Source organism: Larimichthys crocea, chromosome XVI (genome assembly GCF_000972845.2).
Source record: "Larimichthys crocea isolate SSNF chromosome XVI, L_crocea_2.0, whole genome shotgun sequence".
NCBI classification, from domain to species: Eukaryota; Metazoa; Chordata; class Actinopteri; family Sciaenidae; genus Larimichthys; species Larimichthys crocea.
The window spans coordinates 19,358,174-19,383,663 of record NC_040026.1 but is presented as its reverse complement, the minus strand read 5'-3'; the positions used below and the strand labels follow the sequence as shown (position 1 = coordinate 19,383,663).

At 41.4% G+C, this 25,490-nt stretch overlaps 2 protein-coding genes across 4 annotated transcripts in view; both read right to left on the bottom strand.

Annotated features, from left to right (window-relative positions):
* Positions 1-8,188, bottom strand: part of svild (supervillin d) — a 41,650-nt gene extending 33,462 nt beyond the window's left edge. The window contains exons 1-2 of one of the 3 annotated variants that reach the window (XM_027289277.1): positions 7,835-8,188; positions 7,479-7,609 (exon numbers count right to left, since the gene is read on the bottom strand). The gene's annotated coding sequence lies outside the window, so the exon portion shown is untranslated. The remainder of the gene's footprint in view (positions 1-7,478; positions 7,610-7,834) is intronic. The other 2 variants (XM_019271957.2, XM_010745591.3) reach the window with 2 other exon arrangements.
* Positions 8,189-8,637: 449 nt separating this feature from the next.
* Positions 8,638-16,173, bottom strand: LOC104930723 (glycylpeptide N-tetradecanoyltransferase 1). Its single transcript, XM_019271947.2, has 12 exons — positions 16,095-16,173; positions 15,883-15,991; positions 15,568-15,712; positions 14,910-15,037; positions 14,691-14,782; positions 13,412-13,528; positions 13,125-13,295; positions 12,384-12,492; positions 12,059-12,229; positions 11,804-11,971; positions 11,550-11,687; positions 8,638-9,828 (listed from the first exon to the last, which is right to left on the bottom strand). Exons 1-12 carry the CDS (start codon positions 16,109-16,111, stop codon positions 9,805-9,807), a joined length of 1,389 nt encoding a protein of 462 aa, XP_019127492.2. The 5' UTR covers positions 16,112-16,173; the 3' UTR covers positions 8,638-9,804.
* Between the last annotated feature and the right edge of the window lie 9,317 nt (positions 16,174-25,490).

Sequence of the window (25,490 nt, the reverse complement as noted above, 5' to 3'; positions counted from 1 at the left end):
GCAAGTCAAGACTGTCCTCATAGGTAATTATCCATTACTTTACACAATGAAACCACGTATGCATTACTTTTCTGCTTTGTTTTGCAACTTTTATTTTGTTTCAGATTGGCTATAGTTTAGTTTTTACCCACTGGGTTACAACTCCCCCTGGTTGGGAATTACTCACTGTGGTTACAGCTTTGGTTATTCTCAGTAATTTTACTTGCCGGCGCTTTCCACGAGAAAAAGGTGAGTCAACTCAAGCACCTGAAGAAAAATTTCATCATGTCATTGTTTCTCACAGCCCACTGATGTCATGGGGGAAAACCGACTTCTTATGGGAGAGGAATACCTGTCACGTGGGTCCATAAGGAGCTTATACACATCATTAACTTACTGATTCATTCCAATACAAGGGTCAGACAGAAAGGTGCCTCAGAGGCAAAAGCTGACCTCTAGCTCACCGGGTTGTATGTTTTGAGAATTCACATGTCCACACAGGAGGACAGCGCAGGAATGCAAGGCAACACCCTACTCATAAACAGTGGATCTGCATGGGAAAAGCAGGAAATCTTGATTGTATAATAGAAAAAAATAATAATCTGACTCTTTGTCTTCAAGTGAGTAACGCCCTGAATAGGCAAAGTGACAACCTGATCACTTCATTGGTCCTGGTCCAAGCTATGTGCCTGCAAGGTCTGTCTAGCAAACATTTAAGGTCGTATGACAGACAGTCTATCTTTTCAGTTCACCAGAGAAGCCACATGTGTTTCTATGAGCCATCAACTTAACGACAAGGGTCACAGCACTAGAACACTGAGAGCGAGCAACCAAAGACGGACACAAACTATTGTACAAACGTGTCCAACGTTGTTTCAGATCAGATCAACATCTATCTCGTCTTATCTTACTTTGAAAGTCTTGGTTTAACACCGCAGGAGATTTACACCTGAGACTGTCTGTATTCTGACAGTTATCTGATTTAAAATGTCTGTAAAGTTGTACTGATACTACGCAGACAAGGTATCTGCTCAGCACCAGCACTTTGTACGATGACAACAGTTTGCCACTGTAAACCTTCAGGAATCCACATAAAGTTACCGCAAGCATCAGAGAGACGTTAAAGACATCGACTTTCCTTCACTGTACAAAAAACCCCCCCCAAAACAAAACAGAGAGGAGGCAGTTAAAGACGCTGCCAGCTCTTGACACACATTCTTCCTGAGGGAAGAGGGGTGGAGAGTGGAAACTTTGCTCCGCTGAGAAAACCAGGTGCCAGTGCATGGACTGAAAAGACAGCAGGCCAAAATTTTTTTTGAGTTCTTCAGCTGGTACAGCTCTGGGGACTTTTACCTGAAAGTAGCAAAACAAAAGACGGAAGTATCTCCAATGCAGAGGATATGAAGAATTTCACAGAACAGGATATCTGAGCAGCTTACAAAAGTATTCTTTCTGCTACAAGTTTACTCACGTAATGTGTATCCCCAAGTACCGATGTGGCAGTGTAAGAAAAGCCACAATAAAAATCATATTTAGGCTTAAAAGGAAATCAAATCTTACCTCGATTCTGTTCGATATGCATCCAGAAAGTAACATAACTTATGTAACTCCTGTTGGTTAATAAACAAATAATTACCAGGAAGTGCAAAAAGGCACATCCTGTGATGTATACAGTATGCATTATGTTGCATGGTGTGTATGACTGCATCCAGGTCATGTGACCAACTATTGAAAGCAGATGAGTACGGGTCACCAGCCCCCTAATCCAATAACCAAACATGAGAAAACAGCTGGGGAGGGGGGGCGGTTTCAGGGTGTGTCACACTTTTTTTTTTTTAAACCACCCTCATACAACAACCAACCACATACTGAGTGACCAATGTGTTTCTCATTAAAAAGCAATCTTTCAACACTTAAGGTGGTTTAAGTACCCTGCCTGCAACCGCTGGCAGAATTAAGTTTTAATTGCAATTGTAGAGGCTTGCAACACTTCATCCTGTTGAAAGGAGCCTCCGTTAATAAAGAGCTTCAAACGATGATTCTGACAGGATGGGCACGGCAAAAAGCCCTTTTCGTTCACATGACTCAACTCTCCCCCTGGCTTTGAGCTGCAAGGAAAATAGGAAAAGAGGGGGAGAGGGGGGGGAGAAGGGAAAGCAGAGGAAGGAGGAAGAAGTGTATGCACGGCAGAGGAAACAAAAAAGGGAAGACGGATCAAAAGAGGAGGAGAAGGGTGGGTACGACGGGAGAATGGAGAGAACTGCAGAGGTCAAGAGAGCGGGGGGAAAGAGGAAAGATGGAAAGGACTGACGAGAGAATGAGCTTTTTGTGGGGGTGGATGTGATGGCTTTTGTAGGGGCATGTGTCTCCAGGGTGCCAAGGGGCCCCGGTCTGGTGGTAGAGGGGGGGAGGATAAGATCTGCTGCTGCTGCAGAGGAGGAGGAGGACGATGGGGCAAAAACAGGGCCAGAGCCTAATCCATCCCTCCCTCTCTTTCTCACATAGACACAAACTCCCTGAAATCCCTTTTACCAGAAGTCCTGCTGACTGTAGCCAGTCACCCGAAAGGCAGTTGACATAACAACCCCCTGGGTACTCAGGCCTGCACTCTGCTTTGGCTAGGTAACTGACACTGTAAAAACTGTACTGACCTGCTGGAGGCAGAGCTGCCTTTATCACCAGGCAAAGAAATCCCTTTTTTTTCCCCCAAAAGGGGTACAACAGCATACATCATTCAAATTCAATGAGGTTTAACAGAGGAGCATCTGCGCGTTTTCCTCTTTTTGTATCCAACCTTCCGCCTTTCTGTTCGCTGCATTCAAAAAGGAGCCATTAAATGTGACGTATGGGAAAGCAAACAAGCAAATTCACAAAGAACACACACACGCGCGCGCACGCTGAAGTGCAAAGGGACACGCAACTGAAGACTCACAAAAACAGGGCGACACAAATACACACTGGCGCTCCGACAAGGCTGCAATCATGGAAGTGTGGAGTGGGAAGGGTGGGGTTTGTGGGGCTTTATCTCACTAGGGGATCATATGCATGCATGCTCGCACAAATACACAGCGCACAATGTGTTACTCTGGATTGTTTTCAGTGTTTTATGTGGGCCAGAAACAAAAACACCCACACGGTTTTAATGGGACAGATGTACTGTAGTAGCTACAGTTAAAAGCACCTACGCTCACACCGGTTGCTACCCTTTGTTGCACCCTGACATACGGAAAGCATTGCCTCTTTCCAGCAACACTTCAGCTGCATTAGACCTGCCAAGTTCTGATGGGAAGACGGAGAAATGTAGAAACTGACTGTGGCGTTGTGGCACCAGCGCACTCGATCGAAGCTGTTTCAACTACTTTTAAAAACTAGGCCAGTCACTTTGAGTAGAGCTGATCTTTTGTTGGGTTTTTTCCCCCCCTTCCGTGTTTACTTCCAGCATTTATTTGACCAGTTCCTGAAGCCACTTTCCACCACAAACATGCTCAGCGTACATGTACAATAAAACTGCAGTTGACAAGTGAATGACTTTAGACATTAGTACGAACTTCAATGGCTGGAAAATGTTGTAAAAATGCATGACCTCACTTTAATCTTTCACTCAAAGTAAATGCGTTACAGGTGGACAGCAATTACTCCACTCGTGATTATGCAACTACATGTGCACATATGCCGGTTTACACATACAGTGCATCGCAAAGGCATGCGAGTCTTTGTGTTTTCTACTGTTGTCTTGCTTACAGTTCACCGCAGACACAAAGCATCCAATGTGATTTTCCTGCTGGTCAAACGGCCGATTAACGCCCGACTTCATTCCCAGAACTGGCGCCTGGAAGACACAGACAAGACTCAACAGGGAGGGAGGACGACATTAGCAGGGTGGAGGAGATGAGGAGGAGGTGGAGGAGGAGGGGGCAGAGATCAGTGGGGTGGAATGTCTCATCTAGAGTCGTGCTCGTGAGGTTTCTCCGGCTCCTCTCGGGCTCTCTGGTGTCCGCTGTGCAGAGCAGACACCATCTGGCCAGCTGGAATGCTACTAAGCAGGGGGTGGAGGGGTTAGGGGGATCCTATGTTGCAGGGGGGATGGGTTATGGCTGAGAGATGGATGGACGGATGGATGGACAAATATTAACAGTAGTGGACAAAGAACATTGTGGCAAGTACAACCTAGCAACAATTTTCTTAAAGGGGTACACATGCATGTGTTAACGTGTACAGTTTGTGGGTTTGTGTCAAGTGGCGGTTTAGTAAATATGTTTTCATTTGCTTTAGCTGATTGGCTTAACATGCAGGCTGGATAAGGGGCAGAATAGCTGGCTTAGCTTTGCGCAAACAACATCTGTCTATAAGCAAATCTGAAGCTCAGTCATGTTGGCATCTCGTTTGTTTAATATGTAAAATAACCAAAGTTTCTTTTTTTTCCAGGGAGTTGCGTAGCAGAGCGTTTCTTGGAAGTCACCGTCCCCCAGTCAAGAAATAATCCAGCACATTACCACCAGTAACACCACGACTTTCTGTTTTCACCCTACAGGTTTAAGTTTAGGTTTATGCTAAGCTAAGCTAACCATCCTGCTAGCTGTAGTATCATGTGTACCACACAAACATTAGGGTGGTGTCGATCCTCTCGTCTAACTCTTGGCAAGAAAACAAATAAGCATATTTTGCAAAGTCAAACGTTTTGTGGTTCGTTTAAATTATGGTGAATGATCCTCTAGATGACTAAACTAATCTCCATAGCAGATATTCATAATGGTTTAACCTTAAAAATACAACTGGTTCCCTAAATTCCTGTAAAGCTGACATTTATGGCGCAATAGCAGAACGACTGAAATCTTAATAATCAGACTGTGCACATAATTTACTGGCAATAAAACTCTAAGAATAAGCTGAGCCAGGGCAGTATCATTTGAATACTCTCCTGTCAGCGTGCTCTACATGCCCTTTTCACTTTGGATTAAAAGATGCTGCTGTGTTAAAACAACGCTCGCACTGTACCCCCTACATATGGTTTATGAAAGATATATCTGCGTGTTTTACTAATGGATGTTTCATGGCATAACATCTGTTACTCACATGAGCACAAAGGCCATGAAAGCCTTGTTGACATGCACAGAAAAGGGTTCCCATAAACCAACTTGTTTTGAACTTGAGATTCAAAACACCCGCTTATATTTTATTCTACGGCTTTATTTTCGGGGTTGACGGTGGTGTCAGATGAAATTCCGCTCTGGCACGGAGCTAAAACAAAGTGAAATGTAGTATGGAGGGAGGCCTCGCGCTTCCTCGACGCATGGAAACTATTATGTGTGCGCAAATCAAATCAAAGTCTGAAGTATAACCATATGTTTATATGCCATGCAAATATTGCACTGGTTAAACAACGTCATTGAAGTGGGCCTCGGCTGTGCAGTTGCGGACCAAATACAGTTACAGTCTTGGTGACGAAGCTGGAAGCGGTCCACTCTAACTGCTAGCTAGGTTTATAAATATTTCTTCATGGAGATTAGCCTGAGGGTGAGCCCTAGCAATCTTCCCTGTGGAGTTCCTACTGCTCATATTGTCACATCCTTTCGGCTTTATATAAATATTTGCACTGCGGATCTTCTTGGCCGTGCAGCCGACATCGAGACCTGCTGAGAGTGGAGGAGAGAGGGAGGATAGGTCCGATCTACAGTGGTGCCTGACTCTGTTAAGAAGTTTTACAGTTCTGCTGTTGTTTCTTTCGCAATGATAATATTAATATCTTACTGATGTGTGTAATACGTCTTCAAAGCTCAAGTAGAGCTTCTACCAAAGACTGGCGGATTCCTAACTTTTTTTAATATGATCACAAACGGGGCCACAAGTGCATAATAGGAGGAATTCCAATAAAAGCAAGTGATAAATGGACATTCTTCTAGAAAATTATGCATGAAAACAATCAAACTGCTGATTTATGGATGGATATAAAAGTAAATATTTGCTCATTTTGAGCTAAACTTGGGCTTTTCTATCTTAGAACCTTGTTAAAACTCTTAATAAGCCATTTACAACCCCAATTTAACAATTCTACATCTTAATTTTCAGTTAAGCAACTCTCTATGGGAAATACATTCACATTTCACCTTCATGACAGGAGAAGACAGAACGGCAGCAGAACAAAAGCACAATGAGAGGCCATTAACGGATCTGAACATTTTTAAAAAAGAGAGAAAGTTCTCGCAGAAGCCAGAAAACGACAGGGCAGTGCTTTAGTTGCACGGTATTTGAGGGGAAAGTCGATCAGTACTGAATCTTGCCCAGATGGCAGTCAACATCACGTCTGTTTTTACTGAGGACTTCTAGCCTAATCACTCAAGGCCGTTCCATTTCGTCAGGCCGTTGTATTTCTTACAGGAAACCTAGAGTTTCCTGTTATATTACTGATCCAGGAATTGCACTCATGACAACTTCTGAGGAAAAAAAAGACAAGTCTCTGCAGCAGGAACGCTCATCCACCATCCACTGTTGAGTAACAGGATCCTTCCTGCGGCGACGCAAAGCCACCGCAAGACTGACACAGGGCGTTCAGGTGAATGAGAACATTTACCACGTAACGCCAAGTCTTGTCTCGAAAACAATAGAGCGCCTGTCTCTTTGTTTGGTGTCTTTACACGGTCCAAAGAAGACACAGGTAAAGATCAGCAGAACAATGTAGGTGGGAGAAAGAGAGGGAGAGAAAAGTATGGGAAGGGCCACTCCCTGCTTGGACAGGTTGGGATGTTGTCAACTTTCTGTTATTTCCCAACACGACGACAGTAACACACAAAAGCGGGACACGCTGCGTTATTGGTGAAGCTGAAGAGGAACACAAACGTGTGCTGTCCTGCTCTGCGCCTGACACACGGCACGTCTTTTTTTTTTTGGGGTCTTGCTCAACCGCAAGTTTGGATCAGGAAGGTCTTGGGAAACCTGTTGTGACACAGGCCGCCCGCTGAGGTGCCGCATAGCGGGGGGAAAATTACAGTCTTGCAAGCCTCAAATACCATAGCCCTTGGATATGAAGCTTCAATGAGTTTCATTCTATTCAGCAGCTGAGAAAAAAAAATGGGGGACGTGATTGATAGCACAAAATTAAAGATAGCGAGCTAAAAGACAGATCGATACATAGTGCAGTTATAATGAATATTTTGATATTCGATAAGTCTTGGTTTATTGAGATAGACATCACATAAATTTCAAGCATTTTCAAGCAATTCACAAAAAATTCAAGCATTTTCACAACCTTGAAAACACTGAATTGAAATTCAAGCATTTTCAAGGAATTCAAGCACCCGTGTGAACCCTGGATATTAACAGCCTGGCAACAAGTGATACAGTAAAGATCACGAATAAACAAAAAGCTGTCTCATCCATCTCAATACACTCATTGCCCAAGCAGGTTTTTTTTTACATAACCATGGCACCTCTGACACGGATAAACATGACATGACTTACATAACATAGTGTGCTTTACCATAGCAGAGTTTGCATGCTCTCACCTTGCTGTCACTTTGTTTTCACAGGTGGGTTTCGCAGACTGTCACTGTTTGCAAAGGACTGCAAGTCACTTGATATGTCACACATGGGGGAGAGTATTATCCTCAGAAGATACGACATAACACTGTGGGAACTGTTTAAAAAAGGAGGAAGGAAGGGAGGGAACTGACTGATGCAGTGACGGCTGTATGAACCGATATTACACATCATACATCCTTAAACGTTATGCACGGTCACAGACGTGCATTTCCGTAAACACACACACACACACACCAGAGGAAGCGTCCTATCAACCGGCGTGAAAGTTACACTACTACAACAACAACATTACGTTACAACAAATCTGTACATGACATACCTGTAATCCTTTACGGAGGTCAGCTGCAAGCGTCACATCCACGGTGATAATGAAACACGACGAACAGCACGTTATGTTTTTTTTTTTTTTTTTGACAGTTTGCTAACGTTCAACCGCAAAGCACGTCACCGGAGGTCGGTTAAAACGACCGTTTACTCACCGACAACGGCGAGTCCTCGACGGGAGTGAGAGAAATAAACAAAAATAAGACACACTTTGTCTACTTTTAGTGAACTGTCCGGCTCCAGAGAGACAGAGAGAGAAGAGAAGACAGGGAGGGGATAAACGGCTCTGTCCTGGCCGAGCAGAGTGCTTCAGAAGCGGCTGTGTGTGTGTGTGTGAGGAGCAGGTTCGCTAACTTCAAACTTAAAACGCATCCTCGCTTCTGATTGGTTCAAACTCAGCGCGGTGCTGCATTCATGTGCATCAGGTAAACGCCCACTTCTCCGATTGTTAGGACTTGTGACATGTGTGTTGTAAGTGTTTTTTTGTTTTTGTTTCCAGAAGCAGAAGTTTTTATTCAAATATGTACACTATAACATTTTACTTAAACATTTTATTGTTTGTGCTGCTTTGTACTTACATTTCAGACGGAAGCGCTGTGAAGTGTTTAACAGATACGAATGTTGTTGGCAAATGAGCGATTTAGGAGTCATCCCGTAAACCTATCATATTCCTTCATTTGATTAATTGTGAGGAAAAACTGCCAAACATTTAACACACTAAAACAAAGATAAGAGAAAATTCCAACTATACAACACATTTTTTTGCAGCTGAACAATGTTTTTCTGTCCAATTAATACATTTTTTTGCAGCTGAACAATGTTTTTCTGTCCAATTAATCAAACTTTGCCTTCCTAAAATAAAAGATCTAAAGGATCCTGATACAGCCTGTTTTGGGAACAGCTACCCAACAGCATGAATTAGAGTAGTTACATTTACACAGATCTTACTTGTGCATTAACAATGTCCTTACAGATTCAAAGAGGACATTGGACAGATACTCTTTTGATACACTGGGCTGTTGTAGTCCTAACAATAAAATGCAAAGCAGGTGATGTGTAAATCTACAGAGTGCCTCAGAGTGTAGTAAATAAAGCAGAAATAGTAAAGGTTTCAGCGCCCCCTGCTGCTCACATTTACACAATGCATGTGTCTCATATTGTCTTCCATCTATACCCCGTGGTTGCATACTCTGAACCAAAGAAAATGTGACTTTCTTGTAATAAATTAGAAGGTGAGTTAGTTTAATAATAAGCAAATGACTCAATAAATAATATGCTTATTAGTTTTTCTCTTTGTCTTCATGACAAGTTGTTAAAATGACATATAATGACACATTTTCTTGTACTTGTGTTCCACCTGCAGAAACCTGCTCTCTGACTTTTTATGTGATGTCTACATGAGATTTAACTTGTTTGCATTTACGCCTGACTTTATGCATCTGCGTGCGTGACTGTGTGCAGATTGTAGACACTTGCACACAATCTAGCTATTCTTATATATGCGTGAGTGTGAAAGATTAATGTTGCTGTTTCTCAATCAAATCAAAGGGGTGGGGTGGTGTGTGTATTGCCTGCAGCAATGTCCAAAGACTACACACAGACACACACAGACACACACACACACTTTATATTGCTTGGATGTACTGGGTCCATTTTCTCCATCATTTCAGAAACAATCTATTCCTGTCACAGAAATGCTGAACCAAGTTAATAACTGACATCCGGATGATGAATGTATTTACAAATGGAATTTCATCTTTATTTCTTTCATTGATTTCTGTGTGTGTGTGTGTGTGTGTGTGTGTGAGAGAGACAGAGAGAGAAAGAGAGGGCTAGAGTGTGTGTGTGTTTTACAGTTTGTCAGTTTATATCTTAAACTCAAATTCGTATTGATGATGCAGTTGGATGTCTGTCAGCGACTCTGGTCCTTCCATCGTCACAGCTCTGTCTTCCTTCAGTGGCAGGTCAGTTGGGAAACACCAAGCCCACCTGTAAAACACACACATTACTATGAATTACCGACGACTGGCAGCTATCAAACACCTCCACTGAACCTGCAGTGTGACTTGTATGTCGTAAAATGTTACGTGTCGGTGACGTTTCAGCTGTCATGAGTGTGCACAATACTTTGAAGATTTTGTGTATTTTTTACGATCTGTTTGTCTTTGGAAAGGTGATTCTATATATGTAATTATTAAACGAGCTGAATGAATGATCAATGATCTGATGGGTAGTGGACAAGGATTTCAGATCCTTTACCTCAGTAAGAAATATTAAAGTATAATCAGGAAAATGTACTCAAGATATTAGTACTCAATGGGAAATGGACAATATCCCTGTGTCTGTTATATTTTTTTATTTCTCATGCATTAATGTAAAAGCAGGATTTTACTTCTTTGAGCTCATTTTGAATTATTTTATCTGGGACTTATCTTCATTATGGATTTATCTGCTGATTACTGTTTGGTTTCTAAAAACTAAAACTGTGATTTTTACTCATGCGAGATCTAAAGCTCATTCTGCAGCCAAACTGACAGCTGCAACGAGCAAGGTGTCGGACTGGCTGGCTAATTCATGCTAAACCCTTAATGTCAACAACACTGTTTGTATTTCACGGCGAGGATCAATAATTCCGTCAGTCCTGACATTTTAATTAATGGTGAAGTCATCCCATCTGTGACAGACGCTAAATATCAAGGAGTTATAACTGACACAAACCTGACTTTGAAAAAAACAAGCTAGCCTGATCATCGTTAATGTTCAGATTCATTTTAAGAGCGTCATCAGGCACCGGTTGTCTCCGTCTGCAGCAAAGCCTTTTGTTCATGCTAAGATTTTTTCCCCCCATCTGTCTTATTGCATAACAACCTGGTGACAGGAAAAACAAATCCTAAAAGTATTAGATAATAAGCCAAGGGATTACCATCAGTGTGATATTCTGGCAAAATATAACTTCCTCACTTTTGATAACTTATTTTTCTTATTATTCATAATCTTGCTTTTAGAGGATACCTGCCCAGATGGTAGGACTTTGTGGTATTTTGCTGTTTCATGTAGAGTATTTATCATTTTGTGGTTGTTTTTTTATCTTTTCATGTAGAGTATTTATCATTTTGTGGTTGTTTTTTTATCTACGTGCACAGGGTCAACAGATGCTAATTAGGATTTATCCAACCAATCATTCAAACTTATTTATTAATTATTAAGATAATTAAAATCTTTGCATTTGTATAGCTGTGACTATGAATTGTGTTTGCTGTGTTCGACTAGTCGATTCAGTTGTACTTATACATACTTGTATGATATTTTATATTCTCTTCATATCTCATCATATCTTTTGTACGTGAAAAAAGAAGTATACACTATTTCCCTCTGAAAGGTAGTGAAATATAAGTATAAAGTAGAATGAATAGAAAAGGGGAAAAAAAGTAAAGTTCAGATCTGTATTTGAGTAAATGTACTTAGTTACATTCCACCATGAACATGTGTGTTAGATGTGTATAAACTTAGATTTGTCCTAAAACATCAACACTGCATCAGGAGACATCAGAACTTTCAGTTTTATTCCACTTTTCTAAGAACTTTTTTAGATTTAATTCACACAAAAACACCAAACTGGCAGCAGAGACTGAGAATGGTGTGGAGGATTTTAAAAACACAGAATGACGGCGACGTGTCCTGACAGGTGGAGATGTTACAGTATTCAGTACCTTGTCTGGGCTGACATTAGGACACATCCAGTTGTACAGGTAGTAGTGAAGGCTTGTGTCACTGACGCTGAACTTGAGCTTCTCCAGGAAACTCTTGTTATCCATCACGTCGAGCGCAGAGAAGATGTCAGAACCTTTCTGTCAGTGAGAAAAAAAAGCCAGCATCCATGTCAAATAAAATATTTATGTTATTTTAAATTTAAACACCTTGGGCATATTTTAAATCAGGGTGATTTCTCTCCTGGCAGACTTACAGATTTAGCCAGAACCAGTGTGTCCCCCATGAGGTCGACCACGTCTGTGGCAGTAGAGGCAACGTACAGGAGGTGAGCTGCTCTCAGGTCAGTGTGGACCGGGTGATTCAGCACTTTAAAGGAGATGCTATAGAAACTAACCACATCTGTCAGTGTCCCATCATCTCCCTGTGGGCAAAGACGGGGAGGTGGATCAATTCTTAAGTTCCAAAGCCGGTTTTTCCTTTCCAATTAAAAATAGAGACTGAAACTGACCTCCACAACGTAGGTGTCAATCACGTTCTCCCTTGGCAGTAGCCAGTGCTCTACTTCCTGTAAAGACAAGCTGGGGCTGAGGTGAAACTTGCTGAGGTGTGCTTGGAGTAGAGAGTGTATCCCCGCAACATCATCTTTAGTCATAGGCCGCAGACCAGCTGTCTTTGTCACCTAGAGGAGGAAAGATATAGCAAGATAAGGGACTAGATAAGAATACCACAAGTGATTGAAATCAGTGTCAGTCCAACACTTTGGTCAATCAGTGTTGTGTCAGGCTGTAATAGCACCAATGGCGTTTTGCCTCTAGGTGGCAGCACAAACTAACCTCAGGCAAACGGTTCAACTTGACAGCTCTCTGCGGGTTCATGCTCGGTCTCAGTCCCGGGTAGTTCACCTCCGCCAGCTTTCGGTGATTCAGAGGACGATTCCAGTATCTAAAAGAATTGGATTAATAGGGGTATGACTTGTGAGCTAATTTGTAGTCCCCATTGTAACAAAATCATTTGGAAGTAATAGTATATGTAGTCTAGATACTGCGTGAAAGTGACACCAATAATACCATAAAGAAATTTTGCATTTCATTGAATTCTTGATTGAATTAAAGACCTTTAAAACATTTTATTGCTCGATAACATTAAATATGCATGAATAAATAAGCCAATACTAAAGTAAGAGTTTTATTTTATGTTTGTGGCATGCAGCAAAGTGCCGTGGGCCTGAGTCACTGCTGTAAGCACTGAACCTTAGTACATGGGGTGCACACTCATCTAGGTGAGCTACCCATGGCATCCCATGGTTGTGTTTTGATGGGATTTGGCCCTGGCAGCCAAAAAGCAAGCAATCCCACAACTGTCATCACATTTCTATTGCTGTTTCAAACAAGTAAATAAATCAAAGATCAGAGAAATCTGACAAAAAGTCTTGTAACTTTGACAGAACCATTTGTTCACATCAAAACCTATCCTCCATATTTAGAAGCACACTGAAAGGGGCTTTAAAGTTTCAAAATTGCGGCTTTGCTTTGCCTGGAAGTCAAATGTGGATCGACCCTGGTCACGGCCACTACCTGCAGGAGCTTAATGGTGTGGGCAACACTACATCAGCCGTGTAGACAGCCTGGTAGAGACCCTGCTGGTTGACCTGTCTGGTCAGCTCTCGGATCAGAACTGGAGTCATCCGCTTGAGGCGTAGCTTCTTATGAACACACAGGAATTTGACCTGCACCATCCGCTTCTCCCTGCAGAACACATTTGCTTTGAGGAATTGAAAAGAAAACTCACTACAGTGCTTTGAATACCAATATCACCTATCAGATTTTACACATATCTCTGGACATATTCACGAGCTACTCACGTCTCATGCACGCGGACGTCTGCGGGAACGGCAGCGATGAAGCCGACTAACTTGTTATTGGTAGCCACTCGCACACCGCAGTGCCACTGTGGCAGCCAGTTAGGAGGTTGCAAAGCCCTTAAGAGGAAAAGGAATGACATTGTCCGCTACATGACTTGTGAATAAATGTATTGCAAGTTCAATAAACTCTGATTACGGACAAGTTCCAATAAAAGAACTGAATGAATTGAAGCAGCTTGCTTATTTTCAACCTCAGGGGCCACAGACATGCACCTGCTCCCGGAATACTAATGCTAATTATTCCTTCCAAAGTAAATGTTATTATGTTTTGATGTAAGTGTTCCCCGAAGGTGGAGATACAGTTTATGTAAATCACACAGGAAAAAAAAAAGGCAGTACTAAAGAGATTAGACTATCCGTTTTGTAACTGAAACAGTGTGTTGGAGGGTCTGGATGGAAAGTCTAGCTGGAAAAATGATGCTGTACTGTTGAGACTCTCAACACTGTAATTCCTTTAGAGCAACTCAGAGCCTAAAATAAATATGTTTCAGCCGTGCTGAGCAGTTTGAATGTCTGTGAACATTAAAGGAATAGTTTTGACACTTTAGCAAATATGTTCTTTCCCTTTTTTGCACAGAGCTCAAAGATCTCTGCATTACAAAGAGGGCTACAGACAGTTAGCTTAGCTTCCAGACTATAAAAACTGTAGAAATATGGCAGGGTTTGGGTTTGGGTTGGGTTTGGGTTGGGATTGGAGTTGGGGCTGGGGTTTGGGTTGGGGTTGGGTTTGGGTTGGGTTGGGGTTGTGGATTGGAGTTGGGGGGGTTTGGGTTGGGGTTGGTGGGTTTGGGTTTGGGTTGGGTTGGGTTGGGTTTGGTTGGGTTTGGGTTGGTTGGGGTTGGGTTTGTTGAGTTGGGGTTGGGTTTTGGGTTGGGGTTTTTGGGTTTGGGTTGGGTTTGGGTTGGGGTTGGGTTGGTTGGGTTGGGTTGGGTTGGGGTTGGGTTTGCCATTTTTTTTGTGAATTTGACAGTCAGTTTTTCGTACATGCTTGGAAGGAGTGGGTGAGACGTGGGAGAATGTGCTGGTTCCACTAAATCCTACACATTGGACCTTTAAATGTTTTGATTAAATTAAATATTTTGATTAAATAACATCAGATCTTCTTTAACTGTCTGCCACAAAGCAAAAAAAAAGGGCATATTCCCCAAAATGTTGAACTATTGCTTCCCAATAAAAAGTTTTTCTTTGCACACTTAGAAGTGCCAGTTATGAAGCTTACCACTGCAGATACTCCGGAGAGAAGTCAAATCTGATTGTGTTGTCGTCAACCTCCATGTAGTTCTCATTTAGCAGAGTGCATAGCTCTCTCAGCTGGAATGAAAGATGGAAAAGTCCTCAACTTTCACATTTCGACTCCAAAATACAGCTTCCTTACTTCTGGAATTTCACCGGTAAGTGATGCAGTTTCTAACGATGTGACTTACAGTAAGTAACTTACCACTGTGGGGCTGCTCAGGTCCAGAGTGTCCCAGGAGAAACCTTGAGGTAGAGAGTAGGGCTCCTTCCGGACAATGGCTTCACCCTCTATTATTGGGCCATGAGTCACATCACTGTCGACTGCATCATCTGCAATGTGAATATTTTCATAATTAAAGGAACAATCCATCATTTTGCATTTTACTCGTCCCTTTTCTGGCATAAAAAAAAAAAACGGATCCCAATCTCATATCTGTCCGTTCAACATGACGCAGCAGCCAGCAGCTTGGTGTAGCTTAGCATAAACACTAGAAACAGATAACCTGGCTCTGTCCAAAGGTAACCAGCTCTTCCTAAAGCTCACATATTCACGTGTTATTTCCCATTTGTCTAAACTGTGTGAAAACTGAAGTGTAAAAGTGACAATTTGCACTTTTTTTGGGTTGTGTGCCAAACAGTTTCTTAGCCGGAAGCAACTCCCTGGAGTCTCCACCGGTTGCCCATGCTCAGAGCCAAGAAATTGTCAAACACATACTAGATATTTAATGGATTGATATAAGGGTGGTATCCATCTTCCCATCTAATTCTCTTCAGAATGAGGAGAAGCGCTTTTCCCAAAACATCAGAAACGTTTGCTTCAAGTATCTGCTTTGGTTTTTTTACGGAGAATTACTTCTTACCCAGTTTGGGAACAGGTTGTGTTTCCCAGAAACGAAATGTGTGTCTTTTGGCATCTTGCAGGGTCTTGGGTTGAGTTGGGCCCAAGGAGAAGAGGTGGAGGGCTCTCTGGATCTCCTGCTGCTTGCTTTCAGGCAGAGAGTTCAGCTATGACAAAACAAGACAAGGCTAAAGACGACTGACTCTCAAACAGCCGTTTAATCCCTACAGTCAAAAGCTGTTTCATGTGTGATATGCGAGTTTATAAGTGTTCACAAGAGTGTCGCGCATTCAGTACATCGCAGCATGTGTCCACTCACACATAAAACACAACAAACCATGGCAAAAGGGTCTCTGCGTCCTTCTGGTCTCCAGGCATCTTCCTTCTTTTGCTTCTTTTTGCTCTTCTTCAGACTGCCGCTCTTGTCCTCGGTCAACTTCGAATCACTAAAACATATTTTCACACACACTCATCCTTCTTTTCAGTTTTAACAATTGCATTTTTAATCAGCCGAACAAAGAAAGAACTGAAAATACTTTTAACACTTACGAGTCTGAACCAGTCATTGTGGTAGAGTGCTAGTCCTCCGAGATCAGGAGGTGAATTGGGGTGTTTTCTGACACATTTGTGGTTTTTCTGGTCTTATCTCGGAGAGCAGTGAGGGGAGGAGAGTGACCGCCTCACCCAACCCAACTCCCACCCAGCCGATAGATAACAATACTAACAATTAATTAATGCTGAATAGAGCCCTGATTAAAACTTATAGCAGCTTGATACTGGGAGCACATTTAATTGGTCGAGGTTGTCTACAGCAAATGCAGAGTTCTCATGGTCTTCTATTTAAAATTCAGCACTTTTTTTTCCACATTGTTATATCTCTTGTGGACTTGACTTAATTGTCTGTGTTCAGTATAACGTACAATATTTAACTCTGGCTCAGGATACAATTAACCTATTGTCAACACATGTTAACATATTCATTTTTATGATGTTTATTACATTGGAATATTGTGTGCTGCATATTAGAGGCATAGCAATGATAAAGAAAAACAAACTGCTTTTGTGGCATACTGGTATTACATAATCTGAACAACATATGTAAAATAAAGTATTAGTGATGAAAACAATATTGTTTTTACTGGTTCTGTTCCTGCTGTGGCAATGTGGTAAATATATATTTCACCTTTTTTTTGTTTTTTGCTTTTAAGAATATATATCATCATATTTAGGCAATTTCTTTTAAATGTTTTTTTCACTAGACCAATAATTTTATTTAATAAACTGCCCAACATTCTTTTGGTGGTTAAAAACCAGATCAAATAAATTCACAACTCCAGGATTTGCATGAAATAAATAGCACATATTAAATTATGGTCATGCAAAATAAGTACATTTATCAAAATAAAAGTAACCCTATTGGATAAAAACACAAATCAGGAATCAAACATTCAACCAATAAGTGATCAACCGTGTAATCTATGAACATAAGACCAGAGAGTAACTGCACTCTTCTGCCTCTGCTGCGGGGTCAGATAAGGCGGAGGGTTGTGTTTTTTTTCTCTCTCTCTCTTTGTTTTTTAAAGAGCGGAGTAGTCTAATCTTCATGGGAGTGTCTTTACATCTTAGACATCATGGGGCTCAATCAGCAGCCACAGAGTTTTCTGCTGGTTTATTAAGCAGCTCTCAATTCAAAAAGGGGAAGTTATTGTTTCTTGGGTTTTTTTTCTAAGTTAGTGTTAGTGTGTTAGTGTTAGGGTTAAATAATAATCATGCTGGTAGGGCTTTTTTATTGAATAAAACATATTAAAATACATAAATAGATTCATCCATCCTTCAGTTATTCTTCTAATGTCCCTCAAGGGGAACAGCAGTGGGGCAAAATATGTGTTAACACAAACATTTCTAATCACAATATTTTAATCACTTCACTTGTTAGTTGGACAAATTAATTTATGGGCTCACAGCTTCTCTCTACTCATCGCCCCCGCTGCTCCCGCTAATAATAATAATAGTGACATCTCTTGCGTTGTGCTCTCCATTGTTTACCCAAAGGAAGGGTTACTGCAATCCCCGTGGAGTCTGTTGCATGCCGCTTGGATTCATTCGCCTGTCAATTTGTTTACATAGCTCAATATGATAAATCACAAAATTTGCCTCAAGGGGCTCTACAATCAGCACAGCATGCCCATGAGCCCCCTTTGCACCTAATACATCTTATCACCATTTGTGCTATAAATGCTCCGATATGCTTTGATCCGAATGTTTTTTCTAACTGAGATATACATGTAAAATACTGTAGACGCAGCATGCATTTATAAAGTGCAGCCTGGAGCTGTTTTTTCCTCTATTTCATGGTTGTACTGTGGTATTATCCTGCCGCTGAAAGCTAAATGCCAATAGATGAAGGATGCTGCTAACACCTGTCACCACTCATGGTGAAGTAGGGGGAAATTGTGCAGTCCTATAAGTACTTGGCAAAGCTCATAAACAACTGATGATTTGAAGAGGCAGGGGTGCAAGACAGGGCAGAGGAGTGAGCTCCTCTTGACGTTCAGGTGTTTCAACATAAAGCGACATAATGCTAATTTTACTGCGTCGGTGATCTTGTGATTTTGTAATCTTCCGACAGGTTCAAATAGTGCATATTCTATTAAACACTCGTGGTCGGTGAACCTTTCTTTGCCCGGAGAGGAAGCACCAAGTGTTGGGATGCAGGTCGGATGACTAAACAGGTTCAGCTGCACATCCTGAAGGCAGCAGGAAGGCAGACGGAATAAAATTTCCAGTTGAACGGCACAGAACACGTCTCCGGTGGGCTGATGCAGCTTATAAATGCGCTGTATATCTATGTCTGACAGTATATCTCGCATTTATTTTGGTTTTATAGCGGCTATTGTGTATCATTTCTGGTTTTTCATTCTTTAAAAATCCCATCAGAGGCCATTAAAATTTCATCTCATGACTGTGCTGGAGCCCTTGTGAGTTACTGAAGGAGTCAGGTTTGTCACAACGGTGAAAGATATTTTACCCATTTTTCTCGAGAAGGTAAGTAATTAAATTTTAATGTATTGCTGATTTCAGTCCATCGGTGGTCGTTGTTGTCATGCCCCACATGTTGACGGCACATTTACTCTCATGGTCATGTCAGAGAAGCTGATTACTGCTGTGCTTCACGGCATAAATATGCATAAATATAGATTCTGAATGTAATATGATCACCCGCTGTTAGATAGTTGTCTGTTTTGACTTTTTTCTTCCTCAGTGACCCCCTTGACTGATGAATTTTTCTTTTCACTTGACACATTTAGCATTTTGGACAGCCCACATAGATGCTGCTGAAAAATACGATTGGCCAGTTTGTACCCTCCAGGTGAAGATGATGATTTCCCAGCAACTCTACAACTTAATAGAGTTTTACTTGTTTTAACCTTTAGTCCAGAGAGTTCAAAACTAGCATGTGCTGAGTAACCAGTGTTCGTTTGTTCTTGAGGCTTGGAATCATCAAACGCAAGTATAAAAAAAGACTGCAAGACTGTTTGAATATGCCATGGCACGCCATTATGCAAATCATGTATCAAACTCCAACCTGAAACTTTGTGGTACCTGAAAACATTCCCCCATCCCCAAGAGGAGAAGACAATCCTGGGAAAGCCCCAAGATTTATACATTAAGTGATTATCTCTGGAGCTTTATGACATTGTCTGTGATGTTTTATGTCCACCTGATGAGAGACAGGCAACTTAAATGTCTTCACCGCCACTGGCTGCTCTTTGTCGAACGAAGACATAATGTTGCAACGTTTGTTGCTGCACCTCTTTAAAAACCGAAATATAACGGCGGGCTATAAACCTCAGTCACTCCAGAACTCGTATCAACAGCCTTGCTTTTGCTTTTGTTGGTTTTATTGACTGATGCATGGATATTTTCCTTTACCCTAAAAACTACTTTAAGGACTTTAAGTTGCCAGATGTGAGGCGTAACTTGAGACGGCTACTACACAATGCATGCAATTTCACAGATCACTCTGCAATTGCAGTTAAAGGTCCAGGTTTTCGTGGCACCTGGTGGACTTCTTGGACTCCAGGGCTCATTTTGAGATAACAAAGACAATTATTTTATTCCATTCCTACTAATAGATGCTCCTATATCTTACACACTGGACCTTTAATGTATGCAACTCAATCCATAAATGTTAGGATTGAGGCTGTCCCTCTTCCTTGCCTTGTTTTTTTGTGTGTTTGTGCCTGTTTTTGCGTACTGCTCAGCGTGACCTCCATTTTCCCATTCACCTGCCTAACCACCACCGCACCTACATCTCAAACAATCAACCACTCCGGATAAAAGACTACCTTTCAGACTCTGTAAGATTGTTCCGTCACCCTAGTGATCTTCAAGAACCCGCTAATCCACCTCACTGAAACTGACTTCCTGGCTTATGTTTGCCTTTCGGGTCCTCGTCTGTTCATTATAACGCTGATAAAATGACATATGTTCAGACCCAGGCCTGTAGATGGTGCAAAAACATCTACAATCATAACATACAGCACTATTACAGCCAATCAACAACAGACTGCAGAGTGGCAATTGTTGCTTTCTGCTCAGGGGATATAAGAATAACCAGCAAAGGTACGTTTGCTGTGTGTGCGTGTATGTGTGTATGTGTGTAAGTGTGACTGTGTGCTGCTGGATCAGTGCAGTACGTACACAAGCACACACACACACACACACACACACACACAGAGTCAGAACCATTACTAATCTGTAAATAGATCTGTATTGCTGTGATCTATCTACCGAACAAGATCCTCCTCGCTTTGCCTCGCTCTCTCATCTTCTTCGTCGTCTCCCCCTCGTCTGTCTCACTGCCTGTGACTCTGTTGTTTTGCGAGCCCGGATGAATGAGCAACAATCTCTGCATCTCTCTTTCTCTCTGCTGACTCTTGTCTTTCACTTTCCCTGCTCACTGTCTCTCAGATTTCTCTTTCAGCTCGTTGTTCCGTCCTCGTCTCATGGTCTCTCTCTCTCTCTCTCTCACTTTTGCATTTAACTCAACTGAATTCTTCTTGACAGCTGTGACTGTCAAATGAGTCATCCCCAAACAAATAGTAAATATTACTAATTATTGCTTTTGAACGACGAGGTCATTAAAGAGCTGTTTGTCTTGTTTTGTTTCGCAGTCAGCCCAAATAATCAGTGGATTGGATGAGAATTGGAGTAGAAGTAGGGTAGAAGCTTTCTTTGTTTCTTTCTTTGAGTCTTTCATTGCACAAGTAGAGGAGTCATTATGTCAGCAAACTGACTGTCCATTATAGAGCAAAGTCTAACAGAAGTTTGGTAACTTTTGCAAACATTAGAGACCATAAGCTAATACTAAAAGCTAAAACTAACTCAGGGTCGCAGGGGGCTTAGGTCAGGAGGCAAGGCACACCGTGAACAAGTTGCCAGTTCATCACAGGGCACATAGAGACAAACAACCATTCGCATTAAATTTCACTTCTACAGGCAATTTAGAGTTACCAATTAACCTGTTAAGAGCATGTTTTGGACAGTGGAAGGAAGCCGAAGTACCCGGAGAGAACCCACGCAGACACCTTCTTGCTGTAAGGGGAAGAGGTGAATATAAATTGTAGATTTCAGATAGACTGAAGAATAACATGCTCCTCCAAAGTTTCTCAGGTGACCTTTTTTCATCTTTAAAGCTACATTGAGTAAATGTGTAAATGTAATTATAGCCATAGGTGCCTTAACATTACTTTAAGGCTACAGAGGCTCCACTCAGGTCCAGTAAGCTTGCAGCCACTGACCTGGGTCAACGCTGTAGGGATCTGATGTATCTCCTAAAGGCGTTTCTCCTCTGGTTGTTGATGCTACTGGTTCTTTTCTCAGCACACAGTCTTGAGGATTTACAAAACATCATGGTTTCATCCCAGATCGTGAATATATAATACTATATGTTACGTAATGATGTAGAGTTGATGGAGGAGTGCATTGGCGTCTGTAACTTTACCTTTTAACACTCATGCGGCAACCTCCGTGGCTGTGAAGTGAATCCAATACAGAAAATGCAGTTCCTCGAGCGAGGTACAGGGTGAGTCAGTCTCCATAAGTCCCCATGTTTAAATGTCCAACTTCACAGCAGAAACAAACATGTTTACAGCCTGGTACAACAAACAGTTTTGGTCTCTTCAGCTTTTCAACATTCATGACAACTGTACTGAGTCTGTCCCAGCTCCATGGACAATCCACATGTCCATCACAGTTGACGTCACAAACACAACGACCGGATCTACTAACTACAAAGTCAGCAATTCCCAAATTCTTCTAGGTGTCAGAAACCATTGCAAACGTTAGCATTTCATATTAATTCAGTGTCACGTCATTACTTCGTGTAATCTTGGATCTCCCCTTCTTGTTTGTGGAGGAGGTTGTGGAGAGAGTAGAACACTTTCTCTTTGGGCAGGAAGTATACTATCCATTTCCTCCCACACACTTGCCACTCACTCATCTTGATGGGCTGTCTACCTTGAAAAAGGTGCCTAGCCTGAGCTCAGTTCACTGGCTTCCCTCAAGGCTGACGATAATCCAAACAAACAGGGGACTTAAATAGCTACTTAATACATCCCTTGTACTTTTTGTTAAATTAACATCAGAGAATTTCATATTATATCATTACAAGTAAACCAACTTGCAGCATCAACTCATGGAAAGTTCAAACTTTTTTTTATAATGAGTGAGAAAACCAGAGGTCTAAATCTAGCTCTCCGGTTAAATTGGAGAAGGCAGCACCAGTCTCTTTCCTGCCTGTGGAATTAGTGCAGACTTGGCTTTCTGGGTCCTAATCAGCATCTTTTCATCAAAGAGTCCAGGACGCTACTTTGATGATGAACTCAGAAAATGAAAAGCTTGGTTTTGTTCTGATTAGAGGACCCTCCCTCTTACATCATGCAATCTCAGGGCCTTGTTTGGTGGTATTATTTGGCCATGTTGCTTGACTTGATGAGTGGACGGGACAACAGTATTTGCATTCACCTTGAGCTCTGAGCTAAATAATGTTGGCTTTCTCTCTGAGCCAGATTGTGTTGCAGACGAGGTCTAGCGTTCAATATTGAAGCTGGCCGACTGTGTTATTGGCAACTTGTCATTTCTGTCCGCCTTTGTCCGTCTTACATTTAAGGCATGTAGCTAGCATTATGGTTAAAAGTGACAGTAACAGTCAGCGAGCAGGATTCAGTGTCTTGTTCAAGGACATGGGAGATAACTCCTGGAGAAAATGGCTGTTGTGGGAGATTGAAACATTAACTTTACAATAATGACCATTACATCTACAACCATGGACAACCTCCATCTCACCTTTCCTTTCTGTCCGCCTTTCTATCTCTCTTTCTGTTTCTCATTCTCTCGTTTTATCTATTCTTGTAAAAGCAGACGACAGAGACATACTTCACCTGTCCGGCTCTGTAACTTTCTTAAATTTCATTTGGCCCTACACCGAAGAAAGAAAAAGAAAATCCTGAAAACTTTTAAGGACAAACCACAAAAAGTAAATGATTTCATCAACCTTAACGCCTCTTAAACAGTTCTCAGGACTTTGGAAACTAAGTTACAGACGCGGTACAATCTAAGGTTGTGTGGATTTACATTCGGACAGTTTTGTTTGTGTAGGTTTGTGTATCCCAACATCTGGGATTTTAACCACAGTTTCATTTATTCTCTACAGCACAATGTTTTCTTTGCCTGTGTGTATGTGTAATTGTTTCAATCACACTGTGGAACAACACATGCACACTCCAGTTTGAGGGCAAAAAGTTGAGCCCATTACATTTTTGGTTCAGGACTAAAGGTTAAGGTTTACTTAGGCTAAAGCTGGGTTAGGTTTAGAGTTAATGTATTGGTAGAATGGTTAAACATGATGACATGGTGTTAAATATACAGTGACCTTATGTGCATCCAGATTATAGCGTTTGACACAAAATTAAATAAAGATAAAGATTACCCAGTTAAGGGCCAAATGAACACACAGCACAATGATGAGATTCATAAAATAAGCCGATTAAGAAAGGCTATAATTGGAGACATGGCAGAGCTGTAATGCTTATTTGGTGTACACTGCGTTTCACCTATAGAATAATCAAATTCTTGAGATGAAAGACAACTGAAAGGGAATTTGCCCGCTGAGAAAAGAAAGGATATAAATATTCTTTTCATATTCATTTTAAGGACTGAACATGGATGAACCATGAGAGTGAGCTATTCATCGTAATTGTCAACGTGTTTCATAAGTTTGATTGATGGGTTCATAAAGACGGCTTTGTGTCTGAATATGGAGGTCTTAAATAGGACAGGGCGGCCGTTTGGCATCAGGTGATTTCATCTCACCATGTGGGGAACTTTGGCACAATCAGAGCCTCGGTGCGTGAGTTCAGCTTTCATATTCTCTTGCAAGATTCGTGTCCTGTCGTTTCAAACCCTCTGGCGTTGCCTCTCTGACAGCTACAAAACAACCAGCATGTTATCTTTTTTCTGAAAAATCGTTGCCAAGAATGAGGCCACAATAAATCAAAGTGCAATAGAAAGGCAGTATTGTGTTTGTACAGTAAATGGGAGTTACTTTTTCTACATCCAAATCCTTGTGAAGTAGAGAAGAAGACGCTTTGTAGTGAGTCCAACATCCCGCTAACAAGCCGGTACGTTTTTGCTGTACACATTTCACTGTTGTAAACGTATTCATAGCTGTCACATCCTGGTAATCCTTAAATCAGATAAGCTAGTAAGTTTTCGACCTCGAGAATAATTTCAGTTCAGTCAATAAAAGCAAGCGGTGCACAATTTAATTCACTGACACAAGACTGAAACATCTTTATGTTTATCCAGGAGATTAACATAAAGATGGTTTTGTCTGCTTTTTTGCAAAGTTAGGCTTTATTTCAACGTGACAAAAGGCTTTGATAAAAAAAATATATAATCTATCAATCTTTTTTTCTTATAACGATTTTTGCATTTTGTGAAATACACTCTTGCTTTCTTGCCAAGAGTTAGATAAGAAAATCAATAGTATTGCCCTGACAGTTTGAAACAGGGGGAAACAGCTGGTCTGGCTTTGTCCAAAGCATTGACATTATAAAGAATGTGTCAGTGTGTGATGGCTCTGGCAGTCCTGCCTCTTCCCCTTCTTGACTAACCTAAAAATGGGCAAAGAGGTGGTTTGTTGGTGGACCTGAGGCTGGCTGAATGAAGCCTGAGTGCTCAACAAGCCACCTGTCAATTAAAGTGGCAAAGCTGTTAATTATGCATAACTTTAAGTCTTAATATAATTTGAACTGATGATTTAAATAGATATTCACCCTCAGTACAGTTGTCATGAACAAAGAAATTACCCATAGAGACCAAAACAGTTTTTTGTACCAGGCTGTAAACATGTTTATTTCTGCTGTGAATTTGGACATTTTAACATGGGGACTTATGGAGACTGACTCGTTTGTGTCTCCAGCCTCAAGTGGATGTTCTGGGAACTGCAGTTTTTTTGGCACTTCTGCATAGAAAGAGAGTGGCATTTCCCTAAATCTCTAAACTCTTCGTCAGTCACTTGTTTTATTTCTGTTCTCAGGTTTAAGTTTTAAACTGTCTTCGTGATATTTTCATTGTCAACACATTTGTCATCTGCAACTATGGAAACTAATCTACCGGCATGTATGTGCCGGGTCAATTCATGAATCTATATAAAGTCCCCATCTTACACCGTTACATTCTGGGCAGAAAACAAATCTTCTTCTGGACTTAGTCCATAGTGGGTTTGTCCATTCCAAAATTCATCAGTCACTTCCATTATTCTAGCAGCCAAACTCATTTTGTGCTTTAAGTGAACCTCCATATGTGGTTTGAATACGTGCCAAAGTGGCCGGCAGAACTAGACGAAGCAACCGCAGTTTAAAATTTACTAGCATCTAT

Excerpts from the sequence above, each read along its gene's own strand:
- LOC104930723 (XM_019271947.2), bottom strand. Across the intron at positions 12,493-13,124 it reads ACACCATTAAGCTCCTGCAG|ATACTGGAATCGTCCTCTGA; the intron begins GTAGTGGCCGTG and ends CAATTCTTTTAG. Across the intron at positions 11,972-12,058 it reads TTGACACCTACGTTGTGGAG|GGAGATGATGGGACACTGAC; the intron begins GTCAGTTTCAGT and ends CTTTGCCCACAG.